We start from the raw sequence: 19,863 nt of genomic DNA on the forward strand, positions 1-19,863 counted from the left end.
TTCCTGGACTAAATCTACTATTTCAGGAGGGGCTGCAAAACTGTGATATTCTGTCATTCCTTCTGCATCTATTAGCTGGAATTTTTCTGTAAAAAACTTTCTCACATCAATTGTTTGGTAATCCTGAGACACAACTATAAAGGAACAGCAGCTTAAATGCTTGATTCAGTTTATTTAAAAATGAGTTAAGAACTCATTTATCATTGAGGTTGACTGAAATGCCTATAAATCATTTGGCTTTCATGATAGTAACTTCATCAGGCTGTAGGCAGGTTATACCTTAAACATAAATTAATTTTAAAAGAATTTCAAGACCAGGATCTCTGATCACTATACTACAGTACGTTAACAGACTAAATAAATCATTAACACTTTCTCTATATGTATTAATATAAAATCATCTTCCCTCTTAATTTCTGAGCATTTTTTGAATGTTAAATCCTAACATTACCTAGATTGACTACACTACTCGGCAAAGTCTCAAGATTAATGGCATCAGCTCACTGTTTTAAACAGTAGAGTGCTGGATGCAACTATTTAATTGTCTAACAAAAGTCGGGGCTTCCCTGGTGGCACAGTGGTTGGGAGTCCGCCTGCCGATGCAGGGGGGTGCGGGTTCGTGCCCCTGTCTGGGAGGATCCTGCGTGCCGCGGAGCGGCTGGTCTCGTGGGCCGTGGCCGCTGGGCCTGTGCGTCTGGAGCCTGTGCTCTGCGGCGGGAGGGGCCGCGGCGGTGGGAGGCCAGCGTACCGCATAAAAAAAAAAGTCAACTGCCCTTCCCCTTACTCTTTGGAATTTTGAAAGAATGTCATTCATCCAACAAAAAAATTAATTGTCAAAAAAAGTGGCAAAAAATGATAGTACTTCTCAAATGAAGTAAAGACTCCTGGTGCTTTCAAGAGCACGAAGGTTTTCAAAACTGACTCATTTATAAAAATTAATGATAATGTAATTACATTTAATTTTCTCACATAACTATTCTCTGACACTAATTTATCAAAGACAATTGAGGACTTCCCTGGTGGAGCCCTGGTTAAGAATCCACCTGCCAACGCAGGGGACACAGGTTCGACCCCTGGTCTGGGAAGATCCCACATGCCACGGAGCAACTAAGCTCGTGTGCCACAACTTCTGAGCCTGTGCTCTAGAGCCCACAAGCCACAACTACTGAGCCCGAGTGCCACAAATACTGAAGCCCACGCTCCTAGAGCCCGTGCTCCACAACAAGAGAAGCCACCGCAATGAGAAGCCCGTGCACCGTAACGAAGAGCAGCTCCCACTCATCACAACTAGAGAAAGCCTACGCACAGCAACGAAGACCCAATGCAGCCATAAATAAATAAATAAATAAATTTATGGGGGGGGAAGACAATTGAGAACACAATTCTCCTCCTTTATGTGGCCAATATTCTGTTTTAGAGTAGTCATGGATTATATTTAGCAAAGGGTTCTAAATATACATCATTAATAGCAATTTCTTTTTTTTTAATTTTTTTTTTTTTTTTTTTTTGCGGTATGTGGGCCTCTCACTGTTGTGGCCTCTCCCGTTGTGGAGCACAGGCTCCGGACGCGCAGGCTCAGCGGCCATGGCCCACGGGCCCAGCCACTCCGCGGCATGTGGGATCTTCCCAGAACGGGGCACGAACCCATGTCCCCTGCATCGGCAGGCGGACTCTCAACCACTGCGCCACCAGGGAAGCCCTTTTTTTTAAATTTTTTAATTTTTTGGCTGTGTTGGGTCTTGGTTGCAGTGTGCGGGCTTTCTCTAGTTGTGGCGAGCAGGGGCTACTCTTCGTTGCGGTGCGTGGACTTCTCACTGCAGTGGCTTCTCTTGTGAAACACGGGCTCTAGGCGCACGGGTTTCAGTAGTTGTGGCATGTGGGCTCAGCAGTTGTGGCTTGTGGGCTCTAGAGCGCAGGCTCAGTAGTTGTGACGCATGGGCTTAGCTGCTCTGTGGCATGTGGGATCTTCCTGGACTAGGGCTCGAACCCAGGTCCCCTGCATTGGCAGGTGGATTCTTAACCATTGCGCCACCAGGGAAGTCCTAATAGCAATTTCTTCAACTGCTTTTATCTAGCCTTTGGCAGTTCAGAATTATGTCAGGTGTCAAATAAAATTTGAGCCCAACAAAAGTTATAGAATAAAAAAATCTTAAACTGCCTCCTCACATATAGGGGGAGTGACTATAAGAAAAGAAAAATGTGTGAATAAATGCTGTATTTAAGTACACAAGAAAAGAATATTTCAAAAACAAAACTTATGAAGTCAGTGTTTCAAACACCACATGATTTTTAAAATGATTACTGGAAATTCAAACTGTGTTTGTCATTTAAGAGGAAAAAGGAAGTAGAACTAGATTAGCAGAATTTTTTAACTCTTATTTTTTAATTGTTTTATTGTAGGTTAAATAGATCAGTTATTAAGTCATTTCCCCAAAACTGTCCCGTGGGACACAATGTTTTAAAAGATGTATTCTAGAACAAAAAAAGTACCATGGTATCAAATAAGTCTGAGAATGGTAATATAGGATAATGTTAAGAACATAGATCCTGGGGCCAAACTGCCTATATTCAAATCGCACTTCTGCCACTTACTAGCTAAGTGCCCAAGGGCAAGGCACTTTGATTCTCCCCTCTGTAAAAAGGGATAATAATAATACCTACCTTCATAGGGTTGTTGTGAGGTATATAAGGCTATGTATACAGCACTCAGACTAATACCCAGCATACAGTAAATGCTATGTATTTGTAATTACAGTAATATTATTATTAAACACAGTAGGCTTCTTGACTACAGAACTTTAGAGATACTTTAATATGCTAATGTCCATTATCATGCTCCAAAATGTTATCACGTGCTATATCAAACATTCCAAACTTATTCAATTAAGTTTTTTTTCATTTAGGAAAACGCTTGATGGTCTCATGGAACATATTATTACTTAAAACATAAATCAAAATAGTCAGCTGAAAGGCCAGCTACATTATCCCAATGGCTATTAGTAGACACAAAGCTCAAAAGGAATTCCTTTAACCCTAAGGATCAATGAATTTTGCATACATGTGGGACTTTTGAAGATTAAAGGCCAGGGGTCCATAGCAGTAGGGTAGATCAGTCAGGTAAAAGGAATAATATGCAGTTGTAGACTCCCTTAAACTGGAGAAGGATGGGGAAGAGATGCGAAGAGGGAAAGTGGAGTTTGTGGGGTTTTTTAAATATATCAAAGGAACTTGTAAGACCACGAGTATTATGTCATAACATAATGCTTTCCATAAATTACAATTAAAGAATGAAATGGCTGCTGCTTTTCTTCTGGAATAGTGAGTGGCAAACAATTCTTTGAATACCCATATAGATATGTTCAAACTATAGCAGTACAACTTTGGTTTCCTCTGTGTCTCTGAAATGACCTCCTTTAATCACATCAGAAAAAATGAGGCAACTCATTATCTCATCACGTACGTCATTGTTCCCCACTCCACTCTCTAGCCAATTCTGATGCTGCAGGTGTGTCCACAGTAACTCACCATTACAACTCAGTAACACTTACCGTTTAAAGTCAAAAAGAGGTAAAGAAACTTTGCCCAAAGCTTCTGGCCCCTTTCTCTGCTTATTAGAATCAGGGGAACTTCCACTGCTCTGATTTAAAATTCCAAAAAGAGTAAGGTGAAGAAGTGATTCTAATGGCAATTGTGATATCTGGATGGGAAAAATGATTCTATGGGGGGAAAATGTATTAATAGAAAAAACAAATTAGATTGAATATGAAGTTTAAGGCTTTAACGAGACTGACAATCTTAGGTATTTTATTTGACTCATCAAATAATCTTTAATCCTGAGTAACCTTTACTTAAGCAGTAAGCTTCGATAACAAATACTATAAAAATCTTAAATAAATTTCATTAAAATTTCAAACACATAACATTTCTCTCTTCAAAAATTTGTTAATGCTTTTACTTAAGACTGACAATGTCAATTTCTAGGCAAAATAATAATCTTTTTTATTTCCTTTAGGAAAAGCTAGATGAATGTTTGAGTATTTCTGATTCGAGATTTATGTGTGCACATCATACACAGACAGACATATATGTTTACCAGTGTTTTGTTTTTGTTTTTGTTTTTTTTAAATCTGAAAGGACACATAAGGCCAACAGTGGTCACTCTGAGGAGTGATGAGATGGTTAAGAGTTGAAAATAAAGTGACACTTTTCACCTCACATGCATTTTTGTATTATTTGATTGCTTTGACAGATGTGTGCTATTTTTATAATTAAAAAAATAAAATAAAAATAGGAAACCATTAAATAAATGCAGAATAAAAAGTAAAAAGTTCTGCAATTGCCTACTTGTCTAAATAATGAAAGCATTCCCTTAGCTTGAAGACAATATTTTAAAAATATTAACAGTGCAAAATATCATCTTGTACATAGATTTAAGATAATTTTAAAAATCCGTTAACCAAGAACTAGGCTTCCTATATACAGTGTTACAGAATAAATACTGAACTAAAGCAATGTTATAAAAAACCATTTTGTAGAATTATACGTAACTTTAACTTGACAAAGCCTAGGAAGAATTGATGGCACCTTCTGCAATTTAACAATATGAAGATTTAAAAGAATATTTCAGATTTTTAAATGAGAATTTCAGTCCATTCTATAGAATTGTATCTAGAAGAGACTTTAAGATATCAGTAAGAATTTAATGAATTTTAATGGAACTTGTAATTAAAAATGAAAGCTGTATGCATAAATGGATAAAAGTAAAGAACAGGGCATACTGAAAGAATAAAAAGCCAGAAATTTCACTTACAGTTCATCCCATTTAATAAGATAGAAGAAATTCTTATAAGTGCCAACCTTCTTTGATTGAATAGGTTTAAAAAGATCCTTTCCATTGTAAGTCAGGGAACATATCAAGAAGTATTTTTCATAACTGAGAAAAGAAAAGAGATTAATTTAATTTTTATTTGATAATACAAATTAGTTAACTAATCAAATATGTATCATTAGCCATTCTTACCTAAAAGTGACTATTATCTGAAATAATTTGGTTACCATTCACTTGAATTTATGGAAAAACATCTAAGATTTAACTACTGCAAATCCTACAAAAATAGAGGCATAGCAAAGGGAATACCGAAGGGAACATATATCACTAGGTGCCAGTCTAAAGGAGCCATATTGATACCAGCTGGAGAATTTATCTCAATTTTGCACTCAGTTAGTTATTAGCTTTAGATTTTAGTTAAATGACACTGAATAATTCTTCATTTCTAGGTAAATTCTAGGAAGTAATAGTACAAACATTTATCTCCCCTAGGTGCTATTTTCCTTTGCTAAGCCACTAAAATAGAGTCAGTTTAGCATATTAATGGTGCATGGGCCTGACTTGCACTGAGTCAGTCTTCCTAATCTATTAGGAGTCTTCCATCCAAGGGGACAGATGCTATTGTATTCTTTCACTGGACAGCAATGATTTAGCCCCTAACTGCTACAAGTACAGAGCCGGGTAATATAGTCAGGCAATCTTGTAGGGCAGGAGTTTTAGGTTCAATAAAACTGTATTCTACTAGTACTCTAACTTACTGCTAGGCTTACCCATTAACCATTTTGCTCATACAATCTGTTAATCATTCTAAATATATTTCAAATCTAATCTCACTGGTTCACATAGCTAACTCTTTAATTACTTCTCTCAACCTTCTCCTTTTTTTTTTTGGCCACGCCGCTCAGCTTGCATGATCTTATTTCCCCAACAAGGAATTGAACCCATGCCCTGGGCAATGCAAGCACGGAATCCTAACCACTGGAACCACCAGGGAATTCCCTCAACCTCTTTTTAAATCAGCATTGTATTGGGAGTTCCCTGGTGGGCTAGTGGTTAGGATTCCAAGCTTTCATTGCTGTGGCCCAGGTTCAATCCCTGGTGAGGGAACTAAGATCCCGCAAGCTGTGCGGGGTGGCCAAAAAAAAAAAAAAAAAAAAAAAATCAGCATTGTATTAACTTTCTTTCCATCTTAATTATCACTGTGTTGTTTTCTACTGAATATTTGTTCTCCTCATTAGTGTCCCTAAGTTTATTTGTGTGTATACATGTTTTTGTATGGAGGATGTGGAGGGTATTATACCTGTAACTATTTAAAAGAATGAAATACGTTTAGAAACCAATAGTATCCATTTAAATGCAAGTTCCAAGAGGGCAAAGATTTTTTGCTGCCTTGTTTACTGCTGAATCCCTAGTACTAAGAACACTGACCACAGATGGTGCTCAGTAAATATTTACTGAATGAATTAATATACCACTTTCAAGTCATTATATTATATATTATCTAATGCTCAGTTTATGTTCTAAAGCAGAATTTATGTTTGGTATCTATAACTAGGCTTTATTTTATAGCTATTATATATATATAGCTATTATAAAACAATTTCATTAAAAATATTCAATTTGGGGGCTTCCCTGGTGGCACAGTGGTTGAGAGTCTGCCTGCCGATGCAGGGGACACGGGTTCGTGCCCCGGTCCAGGAAGTTCCCACATGCCATGGAGCAGATGGGCCCGTGAGCCATGGCCGCTGAGCCTGCGCGTCCGGAGCCTGTGCTCTGCAACGGGAGAGGCCACAGCAGTGAGAGGCCCGCATACCGCAAAAAAAAAAAAAAAAAAAATTCAATTTGGGCTTTTCAGTTTATACTAGTCTTTTCCAAATAAGTTGAAGGTGGCAAATTTTTGGCACTGACAAAAAAATCAAAAAGGAAAAACCCATATTAAAAATTCAATAGAAGAAATATGCTCTTGCATACTTCAAAGTCTAGCAAAGAGTAAACTTTAAACTACTAAAGAGGGGACAAAAGTGTGCTATAGTCCCATTACCCTGGTTCTAAAGGAAAGGCAGAAATAGCAGTCATAAATTGACTAATTTATTAACTAGCATTTGCCCTTGTAAGTTTAAACATATTTTCCTGCCTTTTCTGTATGTAGTGGGGGTGATACTTTTTATTGGAACAGCATCAAACATCTCTATAATTTTTAGGAAAACCACAAAGGTATCTGGTGGATCACGTATCATCCATTTAAATGCCAAGGTAACAGTGGATGCAGACATTTTTCAAGATTAGATTAGCTTCTAGGTGAAGCTATACATATCTTCTTTTAAGTAGTTACTTACTTTGATACCCAGTTACTCGAAATTCCATGTGCAGCAAAAATTGTAAACTGGAGCTGTTCCACTGTGGTCCATGCTTCCTTGATGTTCCTGTTACTGTGGGCACAGTCTACAGAACCCCTACCAGAATTTGCATGGAGTCTGAGAAGATCATAAATTGCTGCAGTTAACTGGTCCATGCTTACTTGAACAGGATTTTCAGGATTCAGTGAGCCTAGGTTTAAAGAAATTGTTAATATAATTCTCTGAAAAAGCAACAATTACTCCTAAAATTTAAGGAACTTCAATACATACCTCTAGTTGAACTCTTGCTAGTGACTCCTCCTCCAGACAGTGAAGTCACCTGCTAACATACACACAAATTAGTGAGAAAATCGCCCATGATGTAATATAAAATGTTTACCTTTTATTTCAATACATTTATTAAATTCTATATCAAAGAAATCCTTCATAGGAGAAATTTCCCAAGTGTCCGCAGAATAAAACAATTAAAAAAAGACTGCAAAAAGAAAATGAATATCCCAAATCAAATAAACAGATGATTTTTAATATGAAGAAAATGCATTTCCATTACTTGCTCTACTATTAGCATGATAAGCATATCCTTAAAGAAACTAAACTCTACTTATTACCATTTAGTGTCTCAAAAAAAGCTCTTATAATTATTTGAATTGAGCTCTCCTTCTACTCTCTGCTCCTTTATCCAGAAAATGAATATAATGAATAGAAGCCTCAGACAACATTAGGACCATGGCAGTTTATCACCTCCAAGAGATTTCAGACATATTTTTTAATTTATAAAAACAAGTACATAATAAGAAAGGAAAAAACAAACAAACAAAACACAAGAGACCCAAATTTCTATATACCATAAGAATAGGCTCTCTGTGAGAATGAATGGATTAAGCTAGCTCCTGAACACTTGTTGAGGAACATGCCATCAGTATAACTTTCCCTTTCTTTAAATTTATCATGTCTTGTGATCCTTCTCTCATTCTTCCAATCAAAGCTATGAACATCCCTCTGAAAACAGTTAATTAAATCCCCGTGGAAACATCATGGGGAGAACTTTTACTAAATGCAACAGTATGATGTCAAGTGAGGGCTCCTAACCTGGTTGCCTCTGAGGCAATTTAAGTCACTATTACTGAGGCTTCTGGGTCTTTCCAATAGGAAGGAGGTATAGTCCAAAGTACTTCCCCGTTGACAATCATGAACACTTCCATCCAGAGGGAGAGAAATGTTAGCTATTACCATCCAGGTCCTTCAAGCGTAGTATTACCTTAAAACCCCAAACCAACTCATTTTTGCCAGAGTTACTCCTCCACACACAAAAAGTTCAGTTGGGCATCCACCTATTCAGTGTCAACTCTCACAAAGTTCTTCAAGGCAGTCCATCTCCTCTTAGGAATTACCCACCTTACCAAGTAAGTGACCAAATCAGCTCAAAAGTAAAAGCCAAAGTTAAAACGGTAACACTTGGGCTTCCCTGATGGCGCAGTGGTTAAGAATCCCCCTGCCAATGCAGGAGACAAGGGTTCAAGCCCTGGTCCGGTTAGATCCCACATGCCACAGAGCAACTAAGCCCGTGCGCCACAACTACTGAGCCTGCGCTCTAGAGCCCACGAGCCACTACTACTGAAGCCTGCGTGCCTAGGGCCCATGCTCTGCAACAAGAGAAACCACCGCAATGAGAAGCCTGCGCACTACAACGAAGAGTAGCCCCCGCTCGCTGCAACTAGAGAAAGCCCGCGCGCAGCAAGGAAGACCTGACGCAGCCAATACGTACATACATATATATACATAAATAAATAAAATTTATTTTAAAAAAACAAAAAAAACGGTTAACACTTTGTCTAGCAGTAGCAAAAATCTCCCAGTTTAAGTGATAGATGCTCACTTAGGTACATATTTGCGCGTGATAAAATGCTAATTACTAAAAAATACTCACTTCAGCACTTTTACTCCTTGGAAGATTAACTGCTCTCTTCAGCTTCTTTACCGATTCTGTAATGGCAAGAGTCTCCACACCATCTAAAGCACTGCAGATTTTTCTTACAGCTTTAATTACTTGATCTACCACTCTATGCTGGTTCTTTAAAAATAAAAAGTAAAATAAACATAAGCATGTGAAATTTAAAGGATCTATTTCAGAGATGAAGTAAAAAACCAGACATTTTAGATGTGCCTAAGAATAGATATCCTTTACTCTTTTGTGATGAAAAAGAAAAGAAACAAGATAGCTTTTCAATTACATAAGTTACTTTGAAACAGGAAAAAAGCAGGCCTGGTTAATTTTCACTTTGCCTGTACAATTATTCATATGCAAATGCCTTTAATTTCTTATTAGAATCAGAAGCAAAGGCAATAAATCACTAACAAATTATGAAATCACTTTAAAAAGCTAGAGTTCTTTTTAATTTTCATTTGGGAATAATTTCCACATTAAAAACATCAACACTTCTCGCTCTCCTGAAAAAATGTGGTATCAAAAACCAGGTTGTAAAGCAGAAACTAATTAAAAAAAATGCAAACAAAAAAACAAAACCAGGTTGTTCAGAGACTGGGCACAAATTAATAACACTGGGCAACAGTTACTAAAAGTGAGTCAAATTTCAGCATCATGTGCATCTATACAACCATCACTTTCTAAGTCTTGTCTGATGAAAAAACTTCCATGAGGACAATCCCTCCTTACTATTCAACTACAGCTCATTTCACCATGATTCATGAGTATACATGTACAAATATATTATAAAATAATTTACCTGATGAGGATGATTCAAAAATTCTTCTCCACTCCCCCATCATTTTAAAGTACATATCTCATTAAGAAACAAAAACATTCTTATATAATGAATTAATTCATCAAATATTTACACCAAACTTAAATGCCAAGTACTGTTAGAATGGGCTGAAACTCAGTACTGTACCATCCCTTAAACATTTAAAATTTTCCACCTTTGAGGCTTGGCTACCATAAACCAAATGTTCTCTTCATCTTCATACGTAAATGAAACCACCTCATTTTCTCAAATACCCAATTACCTTGCAGTCTTCAGATCCCGAAGGTCCCAATTTTTGCTTACTTGACTTGTATATTTTTGCTCTTCCACCTTCATGCAAAAACCTTTCCAGTTTTGAGGCTCATGCCATTCTCCTATACTATTCTCCATCATTTTTTATGTGCCAGTTATCAATTTATTGTCTATCAGTTCCAAATCCACCCTTCTTTGCTCTACTTTGTGATACTAGAAGTTGACCTTACAAACATTTCTCCTTTGCCAGCTAGCACAATGTTAGGTTTTGTCAATAGAGGGCACTGAAAGGACACTCAAAGGCAATAACAGCAGGAAGGTACTTCTCATCAGGGTTCCAGTCCTCTATTTTTAAATTCAGTATGGAAGCCCAGTGGTCCTCAACAACCCGCTCCAGCTGTACCCTCAAGCCATGCTCCTCCAATCTGACAGCTCTACCAAATTTCTTTACCATAGGCAACTTGTGTGTTCCTGTGATAGCCATACCCTCTTCAAAGAGGCCAAATTTCAGCCTGGGGCTGAGGGAGAGGCTCTATCATAAGTCCTCAAAGTTCCTTCACTATCCACATTGCTCCTCTACGTAGAATTGATAATTGCGTTTCTTTGCACCTGTTACTTCTGGACCCCTCAGAGCAAGGCTGGCACTTTTTTAAGGCCTGACAGCAAATGTTTTAGGCTCTGTGGGTCAAACAGTGTGTCACAATTCAACTCTGCATGAAAACAGACACAGATAACATAAATGAATGAGTAAGGCTGTGTTCCAATAAAACTTCATTTACAAAAACGGGCCAGATTTGTCATGTGAGCCATAATGTGCCAACTCCTGCTTTAGTCCTCTTTTACCCCTTATGGTAATTACCTTTTACTAATTAACAATTCTTTAAATTTCCCTGTTCAAAAAACTACTATAGTTTCTGTTGCCTGACTTGGCCCCTGACTAACTGATCTGCCTTGCCACTGACATGTGGTCACTTCCCCTACTACATGCCTTATTTTTGCTCTGGACGTTTATCTCTATATTCTATAAGAAGCCTCAGTTACATAAATGTCCATGTTGGGCTTCCGTGGTGGTGCAGTGGTTGGGAGTCCTCCTGCCAATGCAGGGGACATGGGTTCGGGCCCTGGTCTGGGAAGATCCCACATGCCACGGAGCAACTAAGCCGTGAGCCACAACTACTGAGCCCTCGTGCCACAACTACTGAAGCACGTGCGCCTGGAGCCCGTGCTCTGCAACAGGAGAGGCCACCGCCATGAGAGGCCCGTGCACGGCAACGAAGAGTGGCCCCCCGCTCGCCGCAACTATAGAGGGCCCACGCGCAGCAACGAAGACCCAACACAGCCAAAAAAAACTGTCCATGTGGAAAATTCACAGCATCTTCAACCCCATAATTGTACCCTATCAGAATCTTAACCACAATACCATATTCTGATCACAATCTCCTTTGCTTCCAGCCCTCACACCCTCATTCTGACCAAACCTGTTCTCTGAGCTCAGAGACTTCCCTGCTTCTTCTACCAGGCAGCTAGTTCTTCTAAAGAAAATCTCACAGCCATAAAGATCCAACAGTCTTCAATTTCAGCAGGCATCTGCATGCCATTTAACATTCCTTTTACAAGCCCTTGGTCAGCTCTCTTTCCCATTCCCCTTAGAAGATGAAGCCAACCATTATTCCTTGCCTCAAAACCCCTACTTGCCACGCTAACTTCATTTTAGTGAAATAAATTAACATCTTATCCCTAGAAAACTAAGACCAGGAGGAATCAAAACTTTGCAACTTCCTGACCTCTCCCATAAACCTACCTAAGAGAAATCAAGACATACATCCACACAAAGACTTATACATGAATGTTTATAACAGCATTATTCATAATAATCAAAAACTACAAACATTCAAAATGTCAGTTATTGGGTAACTGGATAAATAAAATGTGGTATATCCATAAAATGGAAGTATTCAGCAATAAAAAAAAATTGTGGATACATACTACATGGACAGAGCTTAAGAACAGTATGCTATGTAAAAGAAATCACATGTAAAAGATTACATAAGGTATGATTCCATTTATAGGAAATCTCCATTAAAGGCAAATCTACTGAGAGAGGAACCAGATCAGTAGTGGTTTGGGGCTGAGGATGGGAATGGGGAATGACTGGAAAGTAGTACACGGAAGCTTTTGGGAGTGATGAAAATATCCTAAAAGTGGACTGTAGTGACAATTATACAACTCTATGCGTTTGCTAAAAGAATCATTGAATTGTACACATCCAATGGGTAAATTTTATAGTATATAAATTATACCTCAATAAAGCTATATAAAATATGGGGAATAAATATGATAGAGAGTCACTACTATTTCTGATAAGATGGTCAGTGAAGAGCTCTCTGATGAGACAACATTTGAGCACAGACGTTAATAAACTGAAAGGGTAAGTCATGCAAGTATCTGGGGAAAGAGCATTAAAAGGAGGGATAAGCACAAGGGTCCCAGCTGGGGAGCATACCTGCAGATCAGCTAGAACAAAGGAAGAAAGGGGTAGGAAGCCAGATCAGAGAGGTAGTGGGTCAGAATGTGTAGGGCCTTGAAGCAACAATTAGGGATTTGAATTTTACCGACTGAGATGGTAAACAGTATTTTGAACAAAAGAGTGGCATGATTTAATATTTTTAAGGGTTTATAAATTTTATTAATCTTTTAAAGAACCATCTTTTGGCTTTGATTTTCTCTTATTTTATATTTGCTTTCTGTAATTATATTCATTTTTTTAAATAATTTTTTAATTTTGGAACAATTTTAGATTTACAGAAAAGTTGCAAGAATAGTAAAGAGAGTTCTCACTCAACATTAAAGGAAACTGGGTTAAGTAACTTCTTACATAACCATGTTAAATTTGTCAAAACTAAAACATTAACACTCATTAAATTACTATTACCTAAACTGCAGGCTTTCTTCAGATTTCACCAGTTCTTCCACTAATGTATTTTTCCTCTTCTAAGATACAATCCAGGATACCACATTGCATTTAGTGATTTATTTTTAAAAGATAATTTCGGTTGCCTATTGAAGACAGGCTATAGAAGGACAGGTAGAAGCTGGAAGACCAGTAAGGAACTGCTGTTAACTACTATAGCTGACTAGGAGTATAGTTTTGGTAGTGATGAAGGGTGGTCACATTCTCAATGTATTTTCGAGGCAGAGCTGACAGGAATGAGACTGCATATGGGATGTGAAATATCTTTTTCTTGAGAAATAAAATATGACTACAAGATTTTGGCCTGAGCAAATGGAAGGACAGAGTTGCCATTTCTTAAGAAGGGGAAGACTGATGAATAGATATGAAGGGTAGCATAAAAATTCAGGTTCATATATCTTAAATTTGAGATGTCAGACATTCATATAAAAAATATCAAGTAACAGACATTTGAATCTGAAGTGATGATCAACATATGTAGGGTATTTAAGGACATGAGATTAAATGAGATCACCTATGATGTGAATAGAAAGAGAAGAAAAGAGGTCCTAGAACTGAGCACCCTGAGCATTCTAATGTTATAGAGGTCAGGAAGGTAAGGAGATCATAAGGAGCTCCAAAGCCACAAGTAACAGTGAAAACAGAGCAGACACTGGAAGTAGGAGAACCAAGAATGTGGTATCCCAGAAGCCATCTGAGCGTTTCAAGAAGGAAGAAACGATCAACTCTATCAAACACAATAGAACAGTTGAGAAAAAGAAAGACTAAGAACTTATTACTGGAATCATGATCATTGAAGTCCTTGATGATCTTAAGTGCAGTTTCAGAGACCCACTGAGAATGAAAGCCTGGTTGGAGTGGGTTCATAAGAGAATGAGAAGAGAGGAAGTGTAAGCAGAAAAAACAGATTAACTTTCAAGTTTTGCTATAAGGAGAATAGAGAAGTAGGATGATTGCTGCAGGGGGATGTGGATTTTTTGTTTTATTTTAAGATGGGAGTATACCCATGTCTCTATCCTTGAACTTTTTTTTTCTCTACCTGCAGTGGTTTTCTTGGTGATCTCATCCAGTTTTATGGCTGCAAAGTATTTATATTCTGATGATTCCCCAGTTTATTATCTCCAGCCTGGATCTCCTCCATTAAATTCCAGACTCATATCCAACTGCCTACTCAATATCACTACTTGGATGAATAATAGTCATCTCAAACATAATGTTCAAAACTGAGCTCAGATCTTCCCCACAAACCTGTTCTTCTCTCAGTTTTCTACATCTCACTAAAAGCAACTCCAAATTTCCAAATGCTCAGGTAGAAAACCTTGGAATTATGCTTCTCTCTCTCTCTCATGCTCCACATCCAATCTATTGGTAAATCCTCCTAGCATTAACTTCAAAATTATCACAGAATTCAACCCCGTCTCATCACTTCTGGTCCAAGCCATCATTCTCTCTCCTTTGACTAGCAAAAAATCTTCCTCATTGATTTGTTTCCACTCTTGCCCCCTTCCTCACTCTATTCTAGCCTAGCGACCTTATATATACCAGGCACACTTCTCCCCCAGATAACCAGGTAGCTTCTTCCTCTCCTTCTCCAGTTCTTTACTCAAGTTCATTTTCTCAAAGGGCCTTCTCTGATTACCTTATTTGAAATTACAACATTACCCTCCTCTATGTTTCTCTAATAGCACTTACCACCTGATATAACATATACCTTGCTAGTTTATTTTATTGTCTGTTTCCTCTAACTAGAATGTAAATTCTCTAAAGGACAAGGATTACAGTTTCTTTTGTCCCCTGCCACATCCTCAGCACCTACAACAGTGCCTTGAGAGGAGATACTCAGTAATATTTATTGGATAAATCAACATAATTATATATTGATAAAAAGTATAACAGTAGCTAGAAATCTGGAAGTCATCCTACACTATTTCTTCTTCTCTTACATCTCATTACCTATCAAAATCTAACCAATTTTATCTACTAAATATTGTTAATCAGTCCCTCCTCTTTACCTGTACCACACTCACAGTCTTTTACCTGGACTACTATCAAAAACTTTCCAAATAGTGTCCCTGAAACCAATCCTGCCAAGCCTAAATTTAACTTCCACAGTTTGGCCAGAGTGACTTCAGAGCTCAAGACTAAACAAGTCACCCACCCCACCCCACTCCACTTCCTACCCTCTGCTTAAAACACCTTGAATGGCTACAGGAGGGGTCAAGAAACTTTTCCTGTAAAATGAAAATAGTAAATAGTTCAGGCTTTGCAGGACATATGGTCTCTGTCCCAAATACTCAACTTTAGTATTAGAGCACAAATGCAGTCATAGAAAATATGCAAACAAATGGATGTGGCTGTGTCCCCCAAATTTTTCTTTACAAGAATGTAGAGTGGACTGGATATGGCCCCCGATCTGGAGAATAAAGTAAAACTCCTTCACATGAATTATATGCTGGTAATTTATATCTGGCTATCTCCAATTTCATCTTTCAACCTTCACTTCACACTTTGTATTAGAGAAGTGTTTACACTTCCACATATGTATCGCACCTATGTACTTTTGTTCACATGCCCTTCCCAACTATCTTCTAGCTAACTCATACTGTTTAAGACTTGGCTCTGGCAACATCCCTTCTTAGAGGCCTTCCTTGAACCTTCAAGTTGGGAGAAGTGCCCCTCATCAATCTCTCAAAGGACGCCAACACACACCTCTATTCTACATTTACTATATTGAAATTCTGTTTAAATCTTTCTTCGCTAGTTTTAAGTTCCTGGTAGGTGGGGATTAGGTCATTCATTTTCATAACTCCAGCCTTTAGCATATAGCAAGCATTCAATAAATGCTTTTTGAATGGAAGGTTCCTCTTAGTAATAAAGCTCAGGTAACTCAAGCATTACTGAGAATTTTTGTTAATATGTTGGGTCAGAAAACAAGTTATCAAATGTCAACTTCAAGAATATAGTTTAAATAGTCCTTCTAAAATATTTAATCCAATTCCAACATTAGTATTTAAGAGTGTACAGAGAAAAGAATCTTTAAATCATCAAGCCAAAATGTGAATTAAGACTTACTTCAATTTGAAGAGCCAGTTCCACTTGGTTGTGATAAGAATCTAAAAGTTCTTCAACAGGATGTCTGAAATAAAGAACAGTTATTGTGGCTGAAAGATACCATATGCAAAAATGATCATTTTATTCACCAAAATAAGTGCATTCACAACCAAAAGTAACGTTTGAAAACCTGAAATTAATGTTTTAGATGCCACACCTTGTCATGACTTCTTTATAAGGTTTTTCTATTTGATGCAGGTGTTTGTTTAAATCCACAGGTGTTTCATCATCTTCTGCCTAAATAAACATACAGACAAATGTTTACCAAATAATGAAATCCATTCTTTGGTCTTTCTATTGCCAAATTAAATAAGGTTAAGCGTATGATAAATTCTTGAAATGAAAGTGACTTTTGAGAACCGAGGCCTGTGCTATAGAGAGAGAATGGAGAGCTAAAAGCACTTTTTGTTTGTTTGTTTGTTTGTTTTTTTGCGGTACGCGGGCCTCTCACTGCTGTGCCCTCTCCCGTTGCGGAGCACAGGCTCCGGACGCGCAGGCTCAGTGGCCATGGCTCACGGGCCTAGCTGCTCCGCAGCATGTGGGATCCTCCCGGACCGGGGCACGAACCCGCGTCCCCTGCATCGGCAGGCGGACTCTCAACCACTGAGCCACCAGGGAAGCCCTAAAAGCACTTTTAAAGATGGCTGACAGCCAAATGAAGGTGGGGTGGGAACCAGATGAGAAGAGATCACCTGAATTTCTGCATTTTTTATAATGATAATCAAATTTCCTTCTACCTTACCTTCAATAAATAAGGCACTGGTCTCTTCAACCATAACCCTTACTATTCAAAATACTCAAAAAAACATCATGCCTTAAGAAACTGAAAAGAGAACTTACTAATGATTGCGAAAATGTACTGAGTTTTGTGAAATAGTTTCCACCCAAGTGAAATAAATTCTACCTAACATAGGAGCAAAACCTAGGAAAATAAAGAAAAGAGAAAGTAGAAAACATTGGTATTTTTCCTCCTAAAATTCTACCAAATGAATGATTATCTTTAGAGGTTAATCATCAAGTGTTTATACAGTAATAAAATGGCCTAATTTCTTGCATTCTATTTTGCTTTAACCTCAAAAGAAAGTACTATAGTTTTAAAACAGAGAATTAGTTTTCATTTTGTGAAAAATAATGTATTTTTCTCAGTTTGGTGCAAAGGTCAACGTGGATCTTTTTCTCCCCAAAACCATACTTAGAATTCAAAATCTTTCTTCTTCCTCATTTCTCCTTGACTGACCCTGATGTTTTCATTGTGTAACTTGTGTAAAACTATTACAAGCCAAACTTTTATAATTCCTCCACTTTGATTTTCAAACATGCCTCCAACTCTGAGTAGTATGCTACCTAAACCAACATGATTGAAAGTCTCCCCCACGTCTGCTAAAACTCTCCCCACATCTGCTTTATCCTGTAGGGGATAAAGAGTGCCTCACTCCCAGTCAAACCCAAAACTCTCAGAGCACGTACAAATTGCAAATTGGCTGATTAGCAATTATTTAGAATTATATATTAATCTAAACTAATATTAATCTAAAATTAATATTTAATAATTAATATCTAAATTAATCTAAAATTATTTAGATTCAACCAAATGCAATTCAGTTATAGGGTACACACTTACTGTTCGGGCCAGATTTTGGCACATTGCGCTGAAGGTCAAAAGTTGTAGTTTAATCTCTGTGTCCCATTTTCGACAGTTTTGAATATGTTCATGACTTCCAAGACAATGATTACTGTTAAAATATATCAATTATTCATCAATGTTATTCTCCTCAAACTAGAAATTATACAGGTGAGAGTAAAATGTAAATTGTATCTGCATCAGGAATTGAAGAGAATGGTAAAATACAGAGATTTTTTTAACCAAGTGTGAGCATTTAAATAGAGAAATAATTCTACATGAGAAGAGTTAAAGCAAAAAAGAGAGAAGATGAAGACAAACACGGAAAAAAAACAGGGACAGAGCATTTCTAGTAGGTTCAGAAAAAGATTCATATAATGATTATTTCAGGCAACTAAAAGGAAATCACAGCTAAACACTGTGTATAAAGTAATACTGCATGCTACAAAAGGAAAATGGAGTCCATAATGATGTAACTATTGCCTCTCTGCAGAAAGAAAAACAACTCTAAATTCACTTGTCAACCAATTGCCCCCCATTCTTCCCATCTAAGACTATCAGCTTCTTAAGGGCAAGATGCTCTACTGTCTTAGACATGATGTCTTAGACAACGTATATCTTAATATAAGTTAACTGATCCAATAAACCAATTCACTAGGACCCAATGTGGTTTTAGATTATAAATTTAACTTGAAAATTTTCTAATTTAATCCATTAAAATGAAATTTCCAAAAATGTTGCTCAATAATTAAATGAACACTTACTTCTGTAGCACTTCCTCTTGACCACAAACTTTAAGAACATAGCTGCCAACATCTACTTGATTCAAGTCATCATGTACCCAGCAAAGGGCTTGCATTATTATGATTTCTACAGTAGAACTCACTGTAAAAGAGTTAGTCATCATTTTCATTTTACACATTCAACTCTAAGTATATACCTATTCAGGCTGTCTTTCTTATAATCTAAAACAGCACTATATAACTATAAGGCAGGTCACATATATAATTTAAAATTTTCTAGTAGCCATGTTGAAGAAAGTAAAAAGAAACAGATGAATCTAATTTCAATAATATATTTTATTTAACCTAATATATCCAAAATATCATTTCAATATATAATTGGTATTTCAAAATTACTAATGGGACATCTTACATTCTCTTTTCAAAGTAAGTCTTTGAAATCCAGTGTGTATTTTACACTTATAGCACATCTCAATCTATATTAGTCATATTTCAAGTAATCAATAGCCACATGTAGCTAGTGGTTATCGTATTAGACAGGACAGATCTAAGCTAAGAAAGCCACCTCTGTTTTACAGACTTCTCCAAAAAGGATGGCACTTAGCAGTGTCTAGCAAACAATTATTTAAACCAAATCATAAGGAAAAAGAATCACCATTTTAAACATTTGACATTTGCCTGGTAAATTATCCAATGAAGAATAAAAATATAGAAAGTAGGAAGTATTATTCAATTATCATTCTTCACAATAGCTGGATACTAAGATTACAAACCATTAAAAACTAAAGTAACCTATTTCTATACTTAGAGCTTTTATGTTCAACTTAGAAGACAGTGACTACATTCAGAATTCATGAAAATTAACAGCTTGGCAGAAAAGGCCATAAAACCTCTATCTAATACAATAGCTACATTTCTGAACACATTTATATGTATTGTAACAGTTATTATTTAAACACACAAAGCACTTCTACTATAATATGGTTACATTTCTTAAAAGAGATGTACACTATAAATGTGCACATTTATGAAGCACCAAACAATAGGCATTTCATATATTTTTAAATGAATCAGATCTTGATATATCAAGTCAAAATTTGATACAAATCAAAACATTTGCTATCAATGCTTATCCATGCTTATTTCAATCAAGAAGCTTATTGACCTTACTTTCCTTCAATTTTAGTATTAATTCTTACTGCATACGATTCCCCAAAC

General features: G+C 37.0%; 1 protein-coding gene across 4 annotated transcripts in view; it reads right to left on the reverse strand.

Moving 5' to 3' along the window:
- The window catches only part of PIK3C2A (phosphatidylinositol-4-phosphate 3-kinase catalytic subunit type 2 alpha), a 168,262-nt gene that overhangs the window by 31,572 nt on the left and 116,827 nt on the right, over positions 1-19,863 (reverse strand). For all 4 annotated transcript variants that reach the window (XM_082628636.1, XM_082628635.1, XM_082628637.1 and 1 more), the window contains exons 5-13: positions 18,667-18,787; positions 17,903-18,014; positions 16,439-16,518; positions 16,243-16,306; positions 9,113-9,256; positions 7,456-7,504; positions 7,165-7,375; positions 4,811-4,933; positions 3,549-3,716 (exon numbers count right to left, since the gene is read on the reverse strand). In XM_082628636.1, the coding sequence (XP_082484762.1) occupies positions 3,549-3,716; positions 4,811-4,933; positions 7,165-7,375; positions 7,456-7,504; positions 9,113-9,256; positions 16,243-16,306; positions 16,439-16,518; positions 17,903-18,014; positions 18,667-18,787 (1,072 nt within the window). The remainder of the gene's footprint in view (positions 1-3,548; positions 3,717-4,810; positions 4,934-7,164; positions 7,376-7,455; positions 7,505-9,112; positions 9,257-16,242; positions 16,307-16,438; positions 16,519-17,902; positions 18,015-18,666; positions 18,788-19,863) is intronic.

Source organism: Mesoplodon mirus (assembly GCF_964341445.2).
Source record: "Mesoplodon mirus genome assembly, chromosome: 7".
Taxonomy (NCBI): domain Eukaryota; kingdom Metazoa; phylum Chordata; class Mammalia; order Artiodactyla; family Ziphiidae; genus Mesoplodon; species Mesoplodon mirus.